At 41.6% G+C, this 15,611-nt stretch overlaps 1 protein-coding gene across 1 annotated transcript in view; it reads right to left on the reverse strand.

The window, feature by feature from the left end:
• The window catches only part of USH2A (usherin), an 833,496-nt gene that overhangs the window by 42,102 nt on the left and 775,783 nt on the right, over positions 1-15,611 (reverse strand). Inside the window, exons 65-70 of the mRNA XM_059039022.2 lie at positions 13,955-14,164; positions 11,848-12,086; positions 10,775-10,983; positions 4,044-4,220; positions 2,593-2,676; positions 603-847 (exon numbers count right to left, since the gene is read on the reverse strand). Of these exons, the coding sequence (XP_058895005.1) occupies positions 603-847; positions 2,593-2,676; positions 4,044-4,220; positions 10,775-10,983; positions 11,848-12,086; positions 13,955-14,164 (1,164 nt within the window). The remainder of the gene's footprint in view (positions 1-602; positions 848-2,592; positions 2,677-4,043; positions 4,221-10,774; positions 10,984-11,847; positions 12,087-13,954; positions 14,165-15,611) is intronic.

Genomic DNA, 15,611 nt, shown 5'->3' on the forward strand with positions numbered 1-15,611 from the left:
CTCATCCAAGGCCAATGAAATCAGAATTTCTGGGATAAGGCCCAGGCATCGGTATTTTTAAAACTTTCCCAGATGATTTAGCCCGTTAGGGCTGCTATAACAGAAAACCATGGACTGGGTGACCTAGAGGCAACAGAAATTTATTTCTTAAATTCTGGAGGCTGGGAAGTCCAAGATCAAGGTGCCGGCAGATTGAGTGTCTGGTGCAGGCCCACTTCCTGGTCCTCACATGGTGGAAAGGACAAGGGAGCTCTCTGGGGTCTCTTTATAAGGGCACTAATCCCATTCATGAGGGCTCCACCCCCATGACCTAACTACCTCCCAAAGGCCCTCCCCCCATATACCATCACACTTGGGATTAGGGTTTCAAGACATGAATTTTGGGGGGACACAAATATTCAGTCTGTAGCACCAGGTGATTCTAACGTGCAGCCAAAGTTGAGAATGCTCTTCTAGGGTTAGTCTCCCTTGGTCTCCACATTTAGCCAAACATAAGTGTCATCTAGTCCCTTGCTACTATGGCTCTGAAAATATTCCCTTCTAAATACAAACAAATATTTTAGTCCAGCGATAGAGAAATGAGGCCGCCTTTAGAGACATACCATATGGGTTTCCCCCGGTGGGTATACATTCAATGGAGACATCCGCTTTGGAAGAGGCTCCAAAGGAGGCCTCTCTCTTATATACGGTTCTTTGTGGATTTTTCTCTGTAGTATCAGGGACAGAAAAATGGCCAACAAGATCAAGCCCAGGATTGCCATTAACACTATGAACCATAACTCGCTGTAGAACTCCGTGCTTTTGCTCCCTGATCCTTTCTTTTCTCCAGGAGTTGTCAGCACCAGGCCTGCAAAACCCAGGGACAGAAAAGGGAAACACTATTTCAGAAGGCAGTTTTGTGATTTCTTGCTCTGTTGTTCAATAAATGAGAAAGGCATGTATAGTGCTTTGTTGCACTTGTGTTCAGGCTGGGGAAATGGTGCAGTGGGTCGGTGTGTGTCAGGAGAAGCTTACAGCCCTTGGGAGACCTTGCTGACACCTCTCAGGTTGGAAATTGCAGCTGCCTTGGCACGCTCCCAGGAAATACAGTTGGAGGGGGGGATGAGGGGATTTTTAAGCGGGTTACCGAAGTAACCTTGGGAAAAGCCTACTTCACAGCTGTGTGCCTGGGGAACAAAGTCCTTTCTGGGCTCATGTGAGGGCCGGATCCCAGACTAATATTGCTACGGAAACCCCATTACATACACAGCCAATGCTGTGTGGATCCAGGGTCCCCTCACTTCATGCAACGGCCCTGTTCCTGCGAAGTTCCTTGCAAACTGGATTTTGAGACATCAGATACCGTTTTCCATTGGGATGTTAACAGCTTGTGCTCTCTAACATGTGGTCTTTATAGTACTTCTTGTACTCTGGCCTCTCTGTTAAGTAACCAAAGCTCTGCAAGTCATCACTCAAATGCCCTGGGAGAGCTTCCTAGGGATGGAAATCCTTTAGCAAAGGGACCACTTACCTTTGATTTCTCTTCAGGTGTTGAGAGTTCAGTTGATGTGATTCTCTGCACATGAGGCTGATAGACATAGCTCACATTTAATGAGCATCTACCCTGTGCCAGTCTCTGTGCTAAGTAAGGGCTTTCCAGGGATGAAGGATCGGAGGATGGGGAGTAGCCGGATTGTTGAGTCTGTGGGTGTGGGAAAGCTGGAATGAGCGGGGCAGACTCGGAAAGGCTCACGGGATCACTGCAGAACAGCATTAAGCTGTGGAATCGCCGTCGGCCTGGCAATCTGCGCGGGAGAAAGTCTCAGAGATCATCTCCATCCCAGCGCTTTGCTAGCACCAGCTCAGAAGCCTCTGGACCCACGCAGCCGCCATGCAGGCTGGCATGCAGCAGAGGGCCAGGGAGCTGCTCTTCTAAAGCCAACGCTCACGGCCAAGAGGAAGAAGGACAGACACAGCTGTAAATGTCTACTCTTTTGACAGCCTTCCCCCTTTTCAGCCCCTCAAGGACTGGATGGGCCTGCTTGGCCTTCACATCCACATTGTCAGGGGAAGTTGATTAAAGGGGAAGCATTTAGCACTGGGGTGAGGACGTTTAAGGGAGGGAGAGAAGGTGACTAAAATTAAAATTTGAACTCCATGAGAGGGGGGCTACACTTTGCTAACCCTAACTCTGGATCTGGAATATTATCGTTATTATCAACACAAATTGGCATTAGAGTATTTTCTCTTTCCTCTGACTTCCTATATAAATTCACTTTTTGGGGGGCACAAATTCATATAGCTCTTTATTGACAGAATTTGTGGTTAGGAGAGAACTTTAGACATATCTCTCTGCATCTACAATTCAATGATTTGGCATTTTAAGAGTTTACCCTAACTCCTTGCCTAATGTAAGTTTCAAGAGGACTTAAAAAAATTCTTACAACACTTAACACAATTTCTTCCATATGTTGTATGCTAAGATGTGTAGATACATATGTATAAACAAACATGTATATATAAACAAACACAAATATGTATAAACAAACATGCATGTTTCTTTAGGAAAATGAGTAGATACTACACTAAATATGATTGGAGTTAAATGTTTACCAAATCCAGTGCTGGTATCATATTGAATCAAAGGTGTCTTAACACTTCCTTCATCTGTAGTGCAGATGACCTGGAAAAAGAAAGCTAGACAAAGGTAAATGAGTCAGTTATTCAACATCCACAAATAGTGGGCACAGTTTCAGAAAAGCAATGTACTATAGCATGAAGAAGTCTGAAAACAGGATTCCACATCAACTTATGAGGTTTTACCTACTATGCAAACTTATTTCTAACTTAAAAACTATCAAGAAAAACAGCTATCATTAGTGTAATAACATATATAACATATATGTTATTACATATATGTTACCTATATAATAACATATATATATGTAACGAACTAAAGAAGTTGCGAGATTATATAGCAAAGGAAAAGAATTAGCTGAAGAATAAAGGCTAATTCACAGAGTGTATCTTGTTCTGCATATAATCTGAACCTGTTCCTTTAAAACCTACAGGTATTCCTTTCACTAGGCAATCCAGAGTTTCCTACTAAGCTGGAAGGCTCCACAGGGATCTGGGAAATCAAATGGTCTAAATACCTCTTACCGTAGCCAGGAGCCTGAGGGAAGTGAGTCTTGTAAGGTCACACAGAGGAGCAGAGGCCTGGCCAGCAGGCCATCTCCCCATCACAGCAAACTGCCCAGGTGACCAAGGACTGCGACCATGAAAATGTGTAGCTGAATTGTTGTAAAAATGTTACTGATACGTTTCAAATGCTGTAAATGCAATGCTGGAGCTCACTGTTTACCTGCCCCTTTTAGCCAAAATAAACAGTACATATTTTCAAGGAAACTAAAAAAAATCAACCATTAATGAATTCATTGTATAAAACCAGATTGCCCCAAAGGGCCTCACATCTATTGGTCCTGTGGCCATGTTGATCATTAGAAAATACTTAGTACCTTGAAAAGCTTTTTCTCATTTCAATTTAAAAACAAGACAAACAGAAGAAGGACATGTAATTAAATGGGGAGAAAGTATTCACTTTTAGAGGGAAGAGCGTTGTTATTTCAAGAACAGATACCGATGTTGGTTAAGGAAAGCCCTTACTCAGGGTCTAAGATTTGGGGATGGTCATGGCCTGATTACTCTCTCTTTGGAGGCTGCGGATGCATCGAGAAAGTCTCCTAAGTCCCTAAAAGTGTATTATTTCGAGATACTCTTTGCCTGTGGGTTTTATTTCTCTAGTGCACATAACTTGCCCTCTGGTCTTGTTCCTGGGGACCCTCACATCGGCAGAGGCAGTGCTCAGAGGACCACATCAGAAGGGTCATCAGGAAAACCCGATTGACGCTGTGCAGTCGCTTTCCCGTGAGAAGTGACCACTTAACCCAGGACATGTTAATGATGACCATATGAGGTCACCTTTCAGATCGTCAGATTGAGCATCTCGGAAAGCTGGGAAACCCAGCTTCTCGTGCCCTGAGAAATGGGAACGGGAAACTCACTTCTGTCCGCGGTCTTTGGGATGTAGAGGGTGGTGTCGAGGCCACTGTACACGCGCTGCCCTCCATCGGTCAAGACGAACTCCTTCAGCCGTCCGTTCAGCAGGAAGGAGCCACTCCAGTCCACACATACCACGGATAGATTGCTGTACACCGAGAAAGGGGCACGGTACTCGGGCACTGTTGGGAGAAGGATGTAAGTTCTAAAAAGAGTTGGACGAAGGTTCTAGTTCTAAAAATAGTTGAGAGAAGGTTGCAAGTTCTAAAAATAGGTGGAAGAAGTTTCTAAGTTCTAAAAATAAGTGGCAGAAGGTTCTAAGTTCTAAAAATATGTGGGAGAAGGTTGTAAGTTCTAAAAATAGTGTGGTGTGCTTTTTATTTTAAAATATGAGCACACATTTTTTTTTGTCCTTGCTGGAACCCTTCCTATTTCCCTTACTGCTTAAAGGAAAAACCTGGCTTTGGGGGTGAAAAGAAAACCATGGGAACACATGTGAAATGCTTTCTCAGCAATGTTGCACCTGCTTTCCAAAAAAAAATCAATGGAGAGTGGTGTTTTATGAAATACAACTATTAACATACAATGGTTCTGCTCATCAGCATAGCCCCGGAGCTCATATTTTGTTGCATTTTCCTTCTTTTAACAGGTAAAGTATCCTTAACACTATTAAGTACAGTGGATAGCTATTTTTCATATCAAATCAATATTTATTGCTACAAAGCCCCAAGGACTAGATGAAGTTAATATTTTATTTTCTCCTAACTAAACTGCTTAGATGGTGAATTATGTTCTTTTGGCACCCATTTATTTTTAAGGCTTTTTCTTGAACCGTTCGTTTGTTTTCTAAGATAGTTAAAAAGCCTTGCAAATAGCAATTCGAGTATAATAATTCATTGCCCTGACTAATCAATCAATAGCACAGTACATTAGTATATAATCAAGCTCAGGTCTCCTAAGTATTGTATCAGATAGAGAAGCAACTTTGTGTGCATTTAACAGGAACGAGAGCTTTTCATTTTTCAACTCCTTACTAAAATAAAGGAAGAATAATCCTTAACTGAGGCTCATCTTTTAAATGAATCACATTTGTAGGAACAAATGAAGGGATACCATATCATCTTGTCAAGTCAGAAGAGATTTATTTCATGAGATCTCATTTTCTCCAAAATAATCAATACATCTGTAAGAGCATTAAGATCCAGCTATATATGAAATTGGTTTTTAAGAAAAGAAAAAAAAGTGAGTGGTAGAAATAAATTAGATATCCTTTTTTCCTTTAAAAATTAAATCCATCTGTTGTCGATGTGAGGAAATATAACAAAATAAGGAATAATTATGCTTTTGTGATCATAAGATTCAACCATGAAGACAAATTTGATTCTCATCTTTTAAAATAAGATCTTTTCATAAAGTTATAGGGAGATTTTTCTGCAAATACTGAAACAAGAGCTATCAAGCTCACTTAAAAACAATTTTTTTAACACAAATTGTGCCTAATATCACAATGGAACATACTATTGTATTTGTCTGTGGCTTCCCTCTGTCACTTAATTTCGGTAGATTTCCACTTCTCCCCTACATCGTAACAGTACAGACAGAGAGAAGGCTTGTAAATAGTACAAAAATAGAAAGGTAGGGGCTTTCTTTGCCTTGCAGGGTTTGGAGATCTCCCTGAGGAAAAAGAGTGATCAAACTATCAAACTATCAAAATAATCAGGGATAACGGATTTGAAGACTGAGAAAATGATAACAGCTACTAGGCCAATAAAGTAGTACAATGCAAGTACAATAAAGTACGTGACGTGATTTATTTTATTTAATCCTCAAAACAATCTTGTAAGAAGTAGTTCCTAATTTTTCACGTGAGGAGACTAAGGTTTAGAGAGATCAAATAATCTGCTTAACGTCAGTAGCTGGCAGGGGACAAAGGATCTGAAGCCAGGCCTGCTTGACGCCAAAGCCCGTGTTTCTTTGTTATAAGCGGTACATGTTTATTAAAAGGAGCATGACTTACTAATTCACTTTATGGGTGCCCTTCAGTGGTGAGTGGTTCATCCTGATTGTTAAATATTCAGGAATTTTGTGAGTTGGTTATTAAACCCAGCCACTATTAAAAATTAAATCATATAAACCTAAATAAGTTATATTAAAACAAAGGTAATAAATATTAAAACTTTGTAACTTCTTAATTATTTCACTACCTTTTATTATCTATGCTCTCGTGCTGTTTAAATCTATTGTATCTGGATGGTGGAAATATTATATAATGGTACACGATCTTTTCCCAACTCTGTGTTCAGCGCTGTCACGTTGGCAACTTGAAATCAGCCAAGTAGGAGTACTTACACCATGGAAATTGGTGAGCTCTTCAAATCAGGACATTTTTCTTTCACGGAGGCCAGTTGTTAAACATTTACACCCCGCCTCTGCTCTTCCGCTGCAGGTGTAATTCAGGCCGAGGGGGCAGAATATGCTGCTAATGCTTCTCTAGACCCTTTTCTGATCACGTTTATATAAAATGGCAAATACTATTTTCAAAGCATCTTCTGGCTTGTATTCTTCGATCCACATTTTCTCTCGGCGAGTTTGTATTATGAGTTAAAGGGAACATAAATGGTATTTAAACCCCATGAAACAGCCAGTCAACTATGGTGTTTTTCCATGTCTGTGGATCCAGTAAACAGATTAAGAGAACCCTTTCTGCTTCAGCGCTACTGCAACCTTCAGCCACTTCTTCAGTGTCAAGGAAGAATAGAAAGGCAGGACATCTTAAATCTGTTCATTCTTTTCTTCCAGCCTAAGGGAACAATGTCTGGCAAAAACTAAGTTTCATGTTGAAAAAGAGAATTGGTGAAACCTCACATGGCTGTTTTGGCCTGGCCTTCTGGTGATACACACACAAAACCTGGAATAATTAGCAAAATTGGCTTATAAATATACAGATCTCCCTTGACTTAGGATGGGGTTATGCCTGATAAACCCATCATAAATTGAAAAAAGCCTAAGTTGAAAATGCACTTAATACACATAAGCTACCAAACATCATAGCTTAGCCTAGCCTACCTTAAACGTGCTCAGAACACTCACATTAGCCCACGGGGCAGAAATCATTTAATGCAAAGTCTATTTTATAATAAACGGTTGAGTAGCTCCTATATTTTTATGACAAACTGTACTGAAAGTGAAACACACAATGGGTGTCGGGTACAGAATGGTTGTAAGTGTATTGGCTGTTTACCCTTTTGATGGCATGGCTGACTGGGAGCTGCCCTCAGCATCACGAGAGAAAATCACACTACAGATCGCTAGCCTGACAAAGATCAAAATTCAAAGTCTGAAGTATAGTTTCTACTGAACGTGTATCACTTTGGCACCATGGTGAAGTCAAACCGTTGTACATAAGGGACAGTCTGTATTGTAAACGGTAATTGCTCCTCAAAGATGGTGTTGGTGTTTTGTCCCATTCCTCGTATGGAGTAGCGTTTTTTATTAAGTCAGATTCATTTGACTACACTTTCATTTCAGGAATAAATGTTTCTCACAGTTCTTTTTGGGTTTGGGAAGGGAGGACAGCGAGAGGAAAGGGCAAAGAGGTAAAACAGGTTATACAATTAGGCAGTAGACGTTATGAAGAACGATTACACTTTGCTTTGATTATAGCTCGGGGTGACAAAGGACACTGAATGTGTGGCGCCAACAGTAAACATGAGACATTCTGGAAGCATTCACTCACTCACCAAACAACACATTTTGGGTATCTAAGACACTCTGCCCAGTGCGGGAGATGAGATGGAGAGAATGAGAGCCAAAGGAAGTGCACGTTTAAGGGGAAAGATGCGCCCTCTGTCGGGGGTCTGCCCAGCTCAAGCTGGTTATGAGAAGTTCAAAGGGAGGCAAGGAAGCTGGGTGTGAGGGTCTGGATTTCAAGCCGGGAGCTCGGGGAGGAGGTGACCATTTGGGAGTCAGCCTTCAGAACTGACGCCTTGGAGGAGATGAACTCACCTGAGGAGGAAAGAGGTGAGGCAGGAAGGAGAGGAAAAAACAGGGAAGGGGATAAAAGGGAAAGTGTGAGCAGAGAAAGTTTAGGGTTGAGGCTTAAAAACCTCGGTTGGTGGAAGATCAACCAACAAAGTTGACTAACACTGAACATCCAAAGACGCAGGTTTCCCAGGAGAGACTTGTCATGAAAACTAAGGGGGGGGGGCACTTTTTACCAAGGATTGAGGCTTCAATCCCGTTGAATGTTCCCAAGAAGTCAACGTGATTACCGGTGAAAAACGCCCACTGGATTATCAGTGTGGAGGTCAAGGGCAAATTTAGGAAGAGATTTTCGTGCAGGGATGAGGTGGAAATCAGTGTGGGGGAAGTTAAAGAACACGTGGGCGGAAGGAAAGTGGGAAAGCCCTTGAAGACCATTCTTTAGAAGAGCTGTGCTCTGTGGGGAGGGGCTGGGGCAGGAACCAGAGGGGAAATGGAGTCTGTTTGCTTTAACATTAGAAAGATAGAAACAACAGTGATACACTGAAGATTAAGGATAGAAAAATGACGAAGAGCAGTGAAGGAAGTGGTACTCAAAGCACACGAAGCAGGTTTATTTCAGATGGAAGGACCACCCCCTTCCTGCCGTGTCCCTGGAGGAAATGATGCAGATGCAGGACACGTGGCTGTCCGGGGTGGGAAGGGAGCAAATTACTGACTGATGACATTTCCTTTCCTGGTGAATTACGAGGCAAGGAGTTCTGCCAAGACTCTAGGGAGAGGCGGGTGAGGATTGTATAGGCTTGTGGGAAAAGGAAGAGAAGAAGTGGAAGGTGTGAGGAGGGTGGAGAAGGTCTGGAATCTCTATTTCAGAAAGTAGGTAGTGAGTTGACCAGGTTAATACAGCAGCACCGAGGGTGCTGCTGAGCTGGGTGATTCTGAACTTAGAGTAACACTTTTACCTTCTAGGTGTGGAAACTGGAGGGACTTAGGCTCTGGCTTTAGCTCCTCATATAGCTTCAGGAGCCTCACTTCAGATTCTGATCAAAGTGAATGCCATCCTGGAATGGTAGTGCACAGTCCACAGCCCTGCCTCAGTTTTCTCATCTATAAATTTGGTGAATAATAGTACTTAACCTCATGGGTTTGTGGTAAGGATTATTTGTAAAATGCTTGAACAGTGCCAGGAACGAGCAAGTGCTCTCTAAAAACGACCTCTTGCTAACATCCTGCCGTGTTACTGCTCAGGTACATTAAAGTCTTCGTATGAGGCAGTGAACTTTCACGAATGCATAACTCTCACTTTTAAAAATGTCAGTGCCAAATAGCGAAGATGAGGTTATAATCTGATATAATGTTTCTGGAAAGCAAATTTGCGATAAGTGTGCAAAGCCTTAAAATACTTACAATTCCTGATGTAGTAAATTCCATTTGTTGCCATTTGAGAAGATAACCAGACATTCACACAAAGATTTCTTCACAAACTTTCTCACCACATTTATAAAAGGAAAATATTACAAACAACTGAAATGCCCAATTTATTCATAGGATGGAATGTTATATAGCCATTAACCTTGGTGGCTAAAGAGTTTTTAATGCCATGCGAAATGCAAATAAAAACAATCTCAAGTATAAAAAGCAGACTATGAAATCTTCATTAGAGTATGATCTCAGCCATGTAATAAAAATTCTGCATAAAAAAGGGATTAAAGGAATGAATTATGCCAAAATATTAATGGTGGTTGTCTCTGGGTGTGGTGGGATTATAAGCAGGACTGGCTTCATGGTTGTGTGACCTGTGCAGCTGCCCAGAATCCCTCATGTAGAAGAATTATGGACTTAGTTTGATGCTCTGCTGTCACTATCTTGAAATTGTTAATGATTTTTGAACAAGGGGCCCCAGATTTTCATTTTCCAGTGGAACCCACAAATGACATAGCTGGCTCTAATTATAAGTACTTATTTTATTCTTAATACCTTTTGTATTTGCCATTTTTAAACAGTAGACATATAAACCTTATAAAATTTGAAAAGGACTTATTTTATAGAAATGTAAGGAGGCCCCAATTGATTAGCTAATTGCCCTTTTCTGCACTCAGTAGCCCTTTTGCTTTTCCTGGCAGTGCCGTATATCAAAGCTTTCCAGAAATGCAAGCTATGACGCCACGTCATTTTTTAAAGAAAAGGAATGGCAAACTTCTCTAAAAAGTTATCTCAAAATAAATAAAGAAAAAAAGCCATCTTAAGTGTTTCTTTTTTTTTTTTTTTTTTTTTTTTTGCGGTATGCGGGCCTCTCACTGTTGTGGCCTCTCCCATTGCGGAGCACAGGCTCCGGACGCGCAGGCTCAGCGGCCACGGCTCACGGGCCCAGCCGCTCCGCGGCACGTGGGATCTTCCCGGACCAGGGCACGAACCCGTGTCTCCTGCATTGGCAGGCGGATTCTCAACCACTGCGCCACCAGGGAAGCCCTTAAGTGTTTCTTTTTGTCTTGCCTATGTATTAGCTTTCTCTGAATTGGTTTTCATCCCATTGCTACATGAAAAATCTTCCTACATTCACTCTTGATCTCCATATTACTTAATCCAATGGGCATTTTTCCCCAGTAGCCATTTTCACGGATGCCTCAGTAGCGTTCAAAGGAACTGAACACTCAGTCCTTTTAGCAAACTGTTTTCCCCCTACCTTTCAGGACAAGCTTCCCCTCCGGCTGCCCTCCTACCTTTCTGGCTTAAGATGGCAGCCACTTCTACTCACATTCTTTTTGGGTGGTGAAGCTGATCCATTCAGAGGCCGTGCTGCCCAAATCATTGTGGGCTACCACCCTCAGCTTGTAGGTGGTGTAGGGCTGGAGACCCCCGAGGCTGGCTCTCAGCCCTGGCCCAGTGTACTTGGTCTCGGTCTGGCCGGGAGTACAGGGCGTGGCTGAATCCGAAGGGCAAGCCACGTAGAGTTGGAGCTCATAGCTGGAATGAGAAGGGACACGGAAAGAGAAAACAGGCAAAGGAGTGAGTCTAACTCTCTTTTAAACCTGTTGATATTTTGTTTTCACTGAACTGCCAGCTCTTTCAAATTCCCATTTGTGGGAGACTGCTCTCAGAAACACTTTATTTAATGCTGGGGGAAATGGGCAACAGCTGGAACCAGAGAAATGCTAAGAGAAGTCACATGTATACACATGTTGCTGTCCACCCAGCAGCCGGGAACCCTTGTTGGTAGAGATAAGATATTTCTCTTTTTTTAGAAGAGAGTGATAAAACTGTCCTTCTCTGTTGAAAATAAAAAGAATATCTTTTTTCCTCCAGATTATCTTGAGTGAAATAACTTCTCTGGTCTTTCAAACAGTGGTTCATGACAACATTTTAAATTCGATCAAGGAAATTCGGATTTAGTCACAGAAGTGCCTTATGTTCTAGCTGAGCCCTGTAGAATGAAAAATTCCAGGGAACCATGAGGAAGGGCGCATCCTTTCAACGAAGGGGAACACATTGCCTTGTCCTTTGTTTTTTTTTTGGATGCACTGTGAGGCACGAGGGACCAGGGATCGATCCTGTGCCCCCTGCAGTGGAAGTGCTGAGTCTTAGCCCCTGGACCACCAGGGAGGTCCTTGCCAAAATTTAAAGAAACTTTTGTTGTTCACCTTTCTATCCTTAGCTGATTTATGACTGAAACACTTTGTGGGGAATGTGACCACTCAAATCAATTGATTTGTCTTTTCGCTACAGGCGTCTGTTCAATCAGCAAGTCTTCCTTGGGGAGGGCTGGGTAGCTGCATGTCTGTGCTCAGGTCTTATTTCGGTTTATCTGTCCTTTTGGCTCTGCCACACTACCTCTGAATGACACCATTGGGGAACAGCGGGGGACTCCACTGGAAGGAGGCTGTCCTCGAGGCCAGTGTCTGGATCTGGGGAGAGGACAGTCCTGATGGTGGAGCAGGAGGAGTTCTCAGCTCTGCTGTTGGCCCTTGGCTGCAACAATTGAAGCAAGTGCAGGCCTCCACCCCGATGGAGTAGGTCGTGAAGGGCTGCAGGCCATGAAGCGTCTGCTGGGTGGCCAGGCCTTCAGACAGCTGTAGGAGGGAGAAGACTAGATGAGGCCCAGTCGCAAGTCACAGACAGTTGGTTCACTTTAATCGTGTACCATGCGTTCTATGAACAGAGTGCCACGCTAGTTACTCTGGGAGATGCACCCTGGCGTCGATCACAATATTTACCCTTAGGAATGACCAATCCAGCTGGAGAGGCCTCGCTTAAACATGCAAAAACATGCAATGAGGTAACGGTTCGACAGAAGTTTGAGGCAACAGGATAGAAATCACAGGGAACAATGTTGTCTATTACCATAAAGAGATATTAGAAAATGGCTCAGAAATCACCAAATACTGATTTCTGTGACCCCCAGAATGATGCCTTTTCGAAAAACAAAATCTATATTTGAATTATATTTCTAAGTCAACATTCACTAAGGTCCATATTCTGCTACTGTTACTTGCATGTAATTTTGGGGTCAAAACTCCCCTTAAATCCCCTCAAATCTTAGAGTTGAGTATTTAAGAGCTTGAAATATATATTATATATTTGTATATTTACATATATTTAAGAGTTTGAAAGTCCATGTCTTCCTCTAAGGGTATTGATCTGTATGAAATATAGTTTTTTCCACAACTATCTTTGTAGCATTATAAACTTTTTGGTTTATCTGGAGCAAATATTTTTACCTTATTGTGCTTTTATTAAGTACTCTTTGGAATAGAAGAGCTCAGAAACTAGAAACTCATTTCCACATTGACATAAGCAACATTTAATTAAGAAGAGCTACCTGTTGTTTAAAAAATGCATACAAGGCACTCCAAATAGAAATTATTTTCATTTATTAATATTATCATTTTATAAGCATGGATAATCAAGGGTTGATTGTATTTACATCATCTATATTTATTGAATCGGAAGCCTTGTAGAAAATATGCTAATATTTCTTTAACATTCCATACAAGACTTCCTTGCATGTGAGTTATCTTTTGAAATCGTGTTTCACTACCTGCTACGCTGGCCTCAGAGGATTTCTCCACACTTGCCAAAATTGTTCCCTCAATTGGTCTAAATAATTTATCATGTCATACGAGGATCTGTGCAATTTCTCTATGAGGTTTGTGTGAACAAAGTATTCTAATCTATACCTATTTATGAGAAATGTGAGAGTGACACCCGCTGTCCTGCAGAGAAAAGAGACTTCATCCCCTGGCACGCAGTCTCTTCGTTTAAATAATGCAGGAACTGGTCTAGTTGATTATTTAGTGTCCCTTCCAGTGAATGGCTTGGCTAAAACACAGTGTGAAAGATGATTTCCCTCCACAGACCATCTTGTCTCCTCGATGTGCCCCAAATGTGTTAATACACAAACAGCGGAGTAGGGCTGAGCTGAGCTGTTCTGTTGTTTCTTCCAAAGATCTAGAACTTTCTAGAAGTCACCAAAACAAAGTCTGAGATTTCAGTGTGCTATTAGAGATTTGCTCGTGCCAAAATGGGGATTCTGAGGATATCCTTTGCTCTACTTTTTCCTTTTTCATATTAAGATTTACATCACCAACAGAGAACCTTTGTTGGCCCCTTACTATAAGCCACTACTACGTTGAGTGCTTGACATGTGTTTTCTAATTAAATTAATTCAACTGATTTGGTTATCTCTAAAGTCTTAGGTTCCTTAAAAGATCCGTGGAGTCTTTAATACCACATTTAGCCCTCCTCTCCCAAAGCGTTTACATATATTCTGTACGTTTCCGAACGCTATTTCTTTGCAGAGGGATCTTTGTGCCACTAAGGTCACCACAGGGCAATTGAGAACAGATGGATAAGAAAGAAGGATCGAGGGGAAGAGAACGCGAGGACACTACGGTTGATGATTTGTTTTAAATAAACCGATCAGAAGTCTGCTGCTCACCACCATCCGGGCACCGCTGGTATCGTTGGAGAACAATCTGTAGAGACTGACAATCCCGTTGGGCTTCTGGGGGGCGCTGATGTTGACCACGGCTTGGGTGGCAGAGACCGCGTGGAACTTGGGGGCCCTGAGGCCTTCCGGGGGGGCGGGCCCCGTTCTACACCGTTTCCAGCTACTGGAGGCTTTTCCTGCTGAATTCACGGCCCAGACCTCCAAAAAGGAATCAATAAGACCAGTCAAAAGCCAGATAACCTCAGGCTGCAGAGAAGTTGGCAACTCAGAGCAACTGAAAACAACAGAATGAGATAAGCTTTGCTCTTGCAACTTTGTAATTGCAAAGGAGGGCAGGTCCTTCCTGTTTCTAGCCTTTGACCCTGTGAACACAGAGGGGGTCCTATTAAGAGTCCCGATTTCTGAACCAAGCTGGCTGATGGCTGATTTAAGCCTAATGAACAACTTTACTCATCTCTGTGCGGGTGTGGAGTGATTTTGTCAGCTTCTGCAAACTGGATGGATCTGCAGACTCCATAAAACTCAGCAATTCTGAAACCCCGTCCCCACCCAATCTGCATGAAAATTGAATTTTCCTTTCATCAAGGAGGGAATAAACATATGGAAGGAGGTGTAATCTTATTTATCAAGCGCCATTTGTATAATTAAACACGAATATCCTAAAAGGTTGCCTTAGGTCTTCATTTGCATGAGTAAGTGATTTGTAGAATGTCAGGTACAATAGACAGAGTAGATGGATGTGTGAGTGGATAGGGTTAAATTAGGCCCAATAATAGCCAACTACACAGTGATCAATCAGGATGATAGATCTAAAGGCAATATGAGCAGACTGTCTGCATGTTTAGGAGTAGGAGTCTTCCTTAGTAAGCGTTCATGTTGTGCAAGTCTGACCTCAGGAAATTTTTCCCTCATTTGGTGTCTTTGTGTATTTATATATGTAAACATACACACACAAATATTACAATATATACACTATATATAATAACTACAATATGTACCATTATATGATATATACATGTTTTATATAATTATATAGGTGTATATATATATATATATATATATATATATATAAATTTGTTCTGAACTTTTAAAGACAAGTCTGGAAAACTTGTTTGATTCTATAGTACACACGTTCTAGGTGTGCGGTGTTAAAAGAGCATGCAGAATGTTCAAAATACGAGATATTTAGAAAACACTGTAGGAGAATACAGTGAGAGTTTAGTTTCATTTTTGTTTATTTTGCTTTCGCATCAATAATAATTTTAAGAGAATAAATAAATATTGGAGAGATTTTCAGTACTTAGGCTAACTTTTATCAGTGTTTCTGTCCTTTTTTTTCAGATTTCTTTGTAAAAGTAAAATTTCTGATGTTGAATTGCTCTTGGATTGCTGTCAAATGCAAATCTCCAGCCTCTTGTTGACAGGATTGCCAGAAACCCCGTTTTATTCCCCGGTTTTATTGAGAAATAGTTGACATACATGCCACATTTTTAAAAAGAGGTAACTACCTACTTACAAAGCAGAACCTGTTCTTTTCAGAGCTCTGATCCATTTCTCTCATAGTTTGCATAATAACCACTAACATTTGTATAAATTCTATACTTTACAAAGCACTTTAATGTTTGCTGACTTGGTCCTCAGGACA

The sequence above is a fragment of the Kogia breviceps genome, chromosome 1 (genome assembly GCF_026419965.1).
Source record: "Kogia breviceps isolate mKogBre1 chromosome 1, mKogBre1 haplotype 1, whole genome shotgun sequence".
Taxonomy (NCBI): domain Eukaryota; kingdom Metazoa; phylum Chordata; class Mammalia; order Artiodactyla; family Physeteridae; genus Kogia; species Kogia breviceps.